The sequence below is a fragment of the Pelodiscus sinensis genome, chromosome 31 (genome assembly GCF_052426305.1).
Source record: "Pelodiscus sinensis isolate ZL-2025 chromosome 31, ASM5242630v1, whole genome shotgun sequence".
Lineage (NCBI taxonomy): Eukaryota > Metazoa > Chordata > Testudines > Trionychidae > Pelodiscus > Pelodiscus sinensis.
The window spans coordinates 5,777,418-5,785,243 of record NC_143082.1 but is presented as its reverse complement, the minus strand read 5'-3'; the positions used below and the strand labels follow the sequence as shown (position 1 = coordinate 5,785,243).

General features: G+C 51.1%; 1 protein-coding gene across 1 annotated transcript in view; it reads left to right on the top strand.

Annotated features, from left to right (window-relative positions):
- Positions 1-819: 819 nt before the first annotated feature.
- The window catches only part of LOC149520916 (CD209 antigen-like protein C), a 30,744-nt gene continuing 23,737 nt past the window's right edge, over positions 820-7,826 (top strand). The window contains exon 1 of the mRNA XM_089774723.1: positions 820-852. Within this exon, the coding sequence (XP_089630849.1) occupies positions 820-852 (33 nt within the window). The remainder of the gene's footprint in view (positions 853-7,826) is intronic.

The following is a 7,826-nucleotide window of genomic DNA, read 5'->3' as shown; positions in this document are numbered from 1 at the left end:
GGAGTGTCTACACTACTCCTTCTTGAGCAAGAAAAACCCTCTTGCGCAATGCCGTTATACCTATTACTTGAGAGGAAGAACGGCATTGCGCAAGAGGGTTTTTCTTGCGCAAGAAGAGGCAGTGTAGACGCTCCTTCTTGCACAAGATCCTCTTCTGAAAAAAATGGTGGCTTATTAGGTATGCAAATGAGGCTCGGCGATATTCCACGCTTAGCCTCATTTGCATATTACTCGCGCAAGAAGCTGCCAGTGTAGACATAGCCCTAGTGTTGTTACTGAACAATGCAAGTGGAACCTAGACCACAGCAACAGTTACGATCAAGAGACCTCTACAGTTTGGGCTTTTAGCTCAGAGGGTAGAAGCTACTATACTCAGCTTCAGAGGTCTGAGGTTCAAATCCACCTGGTGGTGATTACATTGAGGGGGAGTGGGTGAGATATTTTCTTTAAAATCTTTTCTCTACCCTCCTGCCCTTCAAGGAGTCATTTAATAACAACTGAGGAATCTCTCAGAAGGAAGGGAGATATGGATGGTGATAGGTCTGCTGTGGTTACCGGCATAGTATGTGCTGTGTTTGTCTTCCTCCCGGAAGAAAGAAGGGATTTCATCTGCACTAAGTGCAAGCTGGTCACCAGTTTGGAAGAAAAAATTAGGGGACTTGAGGCCCAAGTATCAACCCGACCTTGTATCAGAGAGGATGAAGAGTTCCTCGATAGAAGGCAGTGTTTAATCCTGCAGGCACAGCAGGCTGAGGAGCCAGTCAGGGCAGTACAGGATAAGGGAGAAAACTGGCAGCATGTAGCCTCTAGAAGGAGAAGATGGCCAACTCTGGTATCCCCCATCCTGTAGAGGTAAGTAACCACTTTCAGGCTCTCGCCACAGGCACTGCTTTGGCAGGGGCCTCTCAGGGAAGAAATCAGAAGGGAACACCATCCGCCGGAAGGCATGGGATGCATAGTCCTAGGGATGGGAGTTCCACGACCACCACCCCTAAAAGAAGAAGATGGGTGGTGGTGGTTGGGACCTCCTTCCTAAGAGGGACTGAGTCATCCATTTGCCATCCAAAGCTGCAATCTGGAGACGTGGGCTGCTTACCGGGAGCTCGCATTCAGGATGTGACCGAGAGTCTTCTGAAAGTGATTAACCCTTTGGATTGCTACCCCTTCCTGCTTCTCCATGTAGGAGCTAACGATACGGCCAAGAATGACCTTGAGCAGGTCACTGCAGATTATGTAGCACCGAGAAGAAGGATCAAGGAATTTAAAGCGCAAGTGGTGTTCTCGTCCATCCTTCCGGTTGAAGGAAAAGGTTCAGATAGGGATCATTGAATTGAGAAGTAAATGCATGGTTCAGAAGGTGGTGTCGGAGAGAGGGCTTTGGTTTCTTTGTCCATGGAACTCTGTTCCAGGCACAAGGATTGTTAGGAAGAGATGGGGTCCACTTAACCAAGAGAGGATAGAGCATCTTCACAAGCCCTCTGAGGAGGGCTTCAGACTAGGTTTGTTGGGGGATGGTGACCAAAGCTCTGGGGTAAGTGACATAGTTGGACCCCAGAAAGAATCACTAGGAGGAATGAACAAGAAAGGAGGACCCCTGACTCGGATGGAGAAGATAGAGCGATCAATGGGTTATCCAAGGTGTTTGTACACAAATGCAAGAAGCCTGGGAAACAAAGAGGAAGAATTAGAAGCCCTGACTGTGATTTGATTGGAATAACGGAGACTTGGTGGGATGACTTGCATGACTGGAGCACTGTCATGGAAGGGAATAAACTGTTCAGGAAGAACAGGCTGGGGAGAAAAGAAGGAGGAGTTGCATTGTATGTAAGAGTTCAGTATGATTGCTCAGAGCTCCAGTATTTAGAGGGAGAAAAGCCTTTTGAGACTCTGGGTTAAGTTTAGAGGTGGAAGCAACAGGGGTGATGTTGTGGTTGGTGTGTACTATAGACCACCGGATCAGGTGGATGAGGTGGATGAGGTTTTCTTCAGACTACTGGGAGAAGCTTCCAGATCACAGGCCCTGGTTCTCATGCGGAACTTTAATCCCCCTGACATCTTTTGGGAGACCAATACGGCAATGCACAGACAACCCAGGAAGTTTTTTGAGAATGCTGGAGATAACTTCCTGGTACAAGTGGTGAAGGAACTGACCAGGGGCCGTGCGCAGCTTGACCTGCTGCTCACAAACAGAGAGGAACTAATAGGGGAAGTAGAGGTGGGTGACAGCCTGGGAAGCAGTGATCATGAGATGGTAGATTTCAGGATCCTGACCGAAGAAAGAAAGGAGAGTAGTAAAATACACACCTTGGACTTAAGAAGAGCAAACTCTGACTCCCTCAGAGAACTGATGGGCAGGATCCCCTGGGATGCTAAGATGAAAAGGAAAGGAGTCCAGGAGAGCTGGCAGTATTTTAAAGAAGCCATATTAAAGGCACAGGAAGAAACCATCCCGATGCGCAGCAAGAAAAGCAAATATGGTAGGTGATCAGATTGGCTTACAGGGGACATCCTTGGTGAGCTTAGACACAAAAAGGAAGCTTACAAGAAGTGGAAACTTGGACAGATGACTCGGGAGGAGTATAAATCTATTGCTCGAGAATGCAGGGGAGTTATCAGGAAGGTGAAAGCAAAATTGGAATTGCAGCTAGCCAGGGATGTGAAGGATAACAAGAAAGGTTTCTACAGGCATGTTAGCTATAAGAGGGTGATCAGAGAGGGCATGGAGCCCTTACTACCGTGGTCACCAACAGGTCTCGACCAGTTGATCATGAGGCATCCTGTCCGCCCCGCCCCCATTTCCCTCCCACCCCCGAGAAGCCCCACTACCTACCACCAGTGAAAATGGAGGTAGTGTAGGCTCCCCAGAAGTAGCGCTAGCTGCTCTGCTGGGTGTACTGCGGGAGGGAGCATCGGCTCCCTGCACCGCACTGGAGGGGTGAGTCAGCCCCGGGGGAGGCACGCGTGCGGGGTTTCCCTGCACCGGAGGGGGTCAGCCCTGGGGCAGGCATGTGCGGGGCTTCTCTGCGCCGCGGGTGGGTCGGCCCCGGGGCAGGCACACGCTGGTTTCCCTCTGGGGGCGGGGGAATTCTGGGAGGAGGCAGATACAGGGGACTCTCTGCCTCCACTGGCACCCCAATCCCCAGCCCCCACTCCCCAGCCACAGAACTCTGTCCCCACTCCCCTGTCCCCACTCCCCGAACTCTGTCCCCACTCTCCTGTCCCCAGCCACAGAATTCTGTTCCCACTCCCCTGTTCCCAGCTACAGAACTCTGTCCCTATTCCTGTACCCACTGGCACTCTATCCCCTGCTGCAGAACCCTGTCCTCTGCCCTCCTAGCACCCCTCTCCCCTGCCCTCAGCCGCAGAACTGTCCCCACAAAATGTATAATTATAAATGCTTCATTTTAGATTTAAATAGCATGAATAAAAAACAGACCATTTATTTCATAACTATAAACACGTGATTTTAATTTTATACATTGCATAATTTTAAAATACACTGTTTATCAGAGTGTGTAAGTAAGGACTGGGGATAGCAAATGATGGACAGGAGGAGAATAGAGAGGGCGGGGCTTCAAGAAAGGGGCGGGGCTTCAAGGAAGGGGCAGGGAGGTAGATCTTCGCATGTTCAGAGATTTAAAAAGTGATCTTGGGTGTAAAAAGGTTGGAGACCACTGCCTTACTGGATGAAGGAGGTAACTTAGGGTATGTCTACACTACCACCCTAGTTCGAACTAGGGTGGTTAATGTAGGCAACCAAAGTTGCAAATGAAGCCCGGGATTTGAATTTTTAAATCCCCTCTAGTTCGGACTCCATGCCCGTGGCTACACGTGGCACGGAGTAGATAGTTCGGACTAGGCTTCCTATTCTGAACTACCATTAGTCCTCGTGGAACGAGGTTTACCAGTAGTTTGGAATAGGAAGCCTAATCCGAACTACCTACTCTGTGCCGCGTGTAGCCACAGGCACGGAGTCCGAACTAGTGGAGATTTAAAAATGGCGGCGCCCGGCAAGATGCAAATGAAGCCTGGGAAATTCAAATTCCGGGCATCATTTGCAACTTTGGTTGCCTACATTAACCACCCTAGTTCGAACTAGGGTGGTAGTGTAGACATACCCCTAGTGACAGATGATGTGGGAAAAGCTGAAGTACTCAATGCTTTCTTTGCCTCTGTCTTCATGGACAAGGTCAGCTCTGAGATAAATGAACTAGGCAATGCAGTATGGGAAGGAGGTGGACAGCCCTTGGTGGCAAAAGAACAAGTTAGGAACTATTTAGAAAAGCTAAACATACACAAATCCATGGGTGCCATTTAATGCAGCCGAGGGTACTGAGGGAGTCAGCAAATGTCATTGCGGGGCCTTTGGCCATTATCTTTGAAAACTCGTGGAGATTGGGAGAGATCCCGGATTATTGGAAAAAGGCAAATGTAGCACCCATCATTAAAATTCATAAGAAGGACAATCCAGGGAACTACAGACCAGTCAGCCTTACCTCAGTCCCTGGAAAAATCATGGAGGGGATCCTCAAGGAATCCATTTTGAAGCACTTGGAAGAGGGGAAAGTGATCAGGAATAGTCAACATGAATTCACCAAGGGCAAGTCCTGCCTAACCAATCTGATTAGCTTCTATGATGAAGTAACTGGCTCTGTGGAGATGGGAAAGTCAATGGATGTGACATACCTTGACGTTAGCAAAGCTTTTGATACGGTCTCCCTCAATATTCTTTCCAGCAAGTTAAGGGAATGTGGATTGGATAAATGGACAGTAAGATGGATAGAAAGGTGGCTAGAATGTTGGGCCCAATGGGTAGTGATCAACGGCTCGATGTCAGTGTAACCGGGTGGCCTGCTAGGGGCCTTAGGGTCCCCTCCAGTTCGAGGGCCACTACCCCGATCCTTCCCTGCCCCCGGCTTCTAATGCGCCGTCCCCACGGCCCACTACTGACAGTCTCTTCCGCACGTCCTCACCACTCCCGCTGGAGGCTTCTTCTGGCGCCCCGTCCACTGCACCGCTGCTCCGGGTCGCTGGCTGGTCCGGCACCGCCCCTACCGCAGGGCTTCCCGTCAGCCCTCTCCGGGCCGCCTTGGCTGCCCGTGTCAGTCGCCTCCTCTCCGGGTCGTCTCCGGGCTGGGTCCCCAGCTGGTCTCGCGGTCCGTCCTGTGGAGGAGGCTGAGAGCAGAATCTCCCCTGCTCTCCGCTTGCCTCACCCCCGCCTGTCTCTTTCTCCCCACTTTTAAACTCCCCGCTCGGCGTTCCTCCTGCCCCCGCCCTTCCCGGGGCCGCCGCCGTCTCCCTGGGTCCTACCTCCCCCCCGCTAGCCTCTCGCCTGTTGGGCGCATGCGTGCCTGCCATGTTGGTTTCCCCCGATCCTGCTGGCCGCCCTGCCACGCTGCGCCGGCTTCCCGGCGCCCACTGATCTTCCGCGCGGGGCCCGGGTCTGTGGATCCCGCGTCCGTTAGTGCGGGGGTGAGTCCCCCCGTCACACCCAGGATGGCGGTCGGTTTCTAGCGGAGTGTCCCAAGGATCTGTTCTTGGACCGGTTTTGTTCAACCTCTTTATTAATGACCTGGATGGGGGGATGGATTGCACCCTCAGCAAGTTTGCAGATGACACTGAGCTAGGGCTAGAGGGCAAGGATAGGGTCCAGAGTGACCTGGACAGATTAGAGGATTGGGCCAAAAGAAATCTGACGAGGTTCAACAAGGACAAGTGTGGAGTCCTGCACTTGGGACGGAAGAATCCCAAGCATTGGTACAGGCTGGGGAGCGAATGGCTAAGTAGCAGTTCTGCAGAAAAGGACCTGGGGGTTACAGTGGATGAGAAGCTGGACATGAGTCAACAGTGCACCCTTGTAGCCACGAAGGCTCATGGCATATTAGCAGGAGCATACTGCCAATCAAAATAGGCCCGGGAAATGGGTTGAGAACAGCCCTCCCCATGACGTAAGCCCTGAATACCCCTCAAGGCCCGCCCCTGCAAACAACAGGACACAGAGCCTCTCGGAGTGTTGGGCAACATGACGGCCCACCAGACGACAGCCCACCGGGACATTCCTGGTATCCCGCCGGGCCAGTCCGCCCCTGCATATTAGGCTGCATTAAGAGGAGCATTGCCAGCAGAGGTAGCCAAGTGATTATTCCCCTTTATTTGGCTCTGGTGAGGCCACATCTGGAGTATTGTGCCCAGTTCTGGGTCCCCCGCTATAGAAAGGATGTGGACGCATTGGAGAGGGTCCAGTGGAGGGCGACCAAAATGATGAGGGGGCTCGAGTGCATGACCTATGAGGAGAGACTGAGGGACTTGGGCTTGTTTAGTCTGCAGAAGAGAAGAGAGGGGGGATTTCATAGCAGCTTTCGATTTAGAATCATAGAATCCCAAGGCTGGAAGAGACCTCAGGAGTCATCAAGTCCAGCCCCCTGCCCAAGGCAGGACCAATCCCAACTAAATCAACCCAGCCAGGGCTTTGTAAAGCCAAGACTTAAACACCTCTAGGGATGGAGATTCCACCACCTCCGCGGGGTGAGGTGCAGCTGTTTTGGCCGGCTTCCTGCCACAAGGCTTGTCCCAGGTGCGTGCTGCTTTAAAAGCTGGCTGGAGACAGTAACGATAGAGTTGTGATTATTTTGGATGGAGTGGCCACTGTTGGAAATAAGCCAGGACACTCTGGATGCAGGTGAAAACAAGCGGAGGATTTATTATACATCAGCTGATGGAGTGACACGCAGGGGTTACCCTGGTGAACACTGGTTAATTAACACAATACAATAAATTATATAGTCAGCAGGTGGACGGAGGAAAAATGATTTGATAGGTCTAGCAGCAAGACGAAATGAGCACATAAGCCAATAGAACTACTAAAGATTACATAATATCTCCGCCCATTGCAAAGTAACAGCTCGTTAATTAATATACAGGTGGTTATTGTTGAAATGCCAAAACATGTCAGCAAAACAGTAATAACATTTTAGTCTGCATAGATGATGATGTTGCTATAGCAGGCGGGTAGGGCCTTGAGTTGGTGCAGCACTTGGTTCTCAGGCTTATTATCTAGGGGTATGTCTACACTACCCCGCTAGTTCGAACTAGCGGGGTAATGTATGCATACCGCACTTGCTAATGAAGCCCGGGATTTGAATTTCCCGGGCTTCATTAGCATAAGCGGGGAGCCGCCATTTTTAAATCCCCGCTGCTTCGAACCCCGTGTAGCGCGGCTACACGGGGCTCGAACTAGGTAGTTCGGACTAGGGTCCTATTCCGAACTACCGGTACTCCTCGTGAAACGAGGTGTACCGGTAGTTCGGAATAGGCACCCTAGTCCGAACTACCTGGTTCGAGCCCCGTGTAGCCGCGCTACACGGGGTTCGAAGCAGCGGGGATTTAAAAATGGCGGCTCCCCGCTTATGCTAATGAAGCCCGGGAAATTCAAATCCCGGGCTTCATTAGCAAGTGCGGTATGCATACATTACCCCGCTAGTTCGAACTAGCGGGGTAGTGTAGACATACCCTAGGAGTGAAGCAAGACAGTTTAAGCAAATTTTATGAATGTTATCTTGAGCAAAATGTGTTACGTTACCAACTGAGACCCAGTCTGAGTGTTTTAGAACGTGGTTGCTATGGTGCCCAGGGTCTTTTACTGTCTGCAGTTCTTATCCTGACTGTGGTGTTCCCAGGCCTTAATCCTAGAATGGAGTTATGCTGTTTAGAGGCCTACTAGCACATTTAGGGCTGCCTCAGTTTACCCCACAGTTCCCTCCTTTTGACCTTAGGGTTCCCTGACCCGCCAGGTCAAATACAGTAATTTCAGGGTGTTTATTTTACGC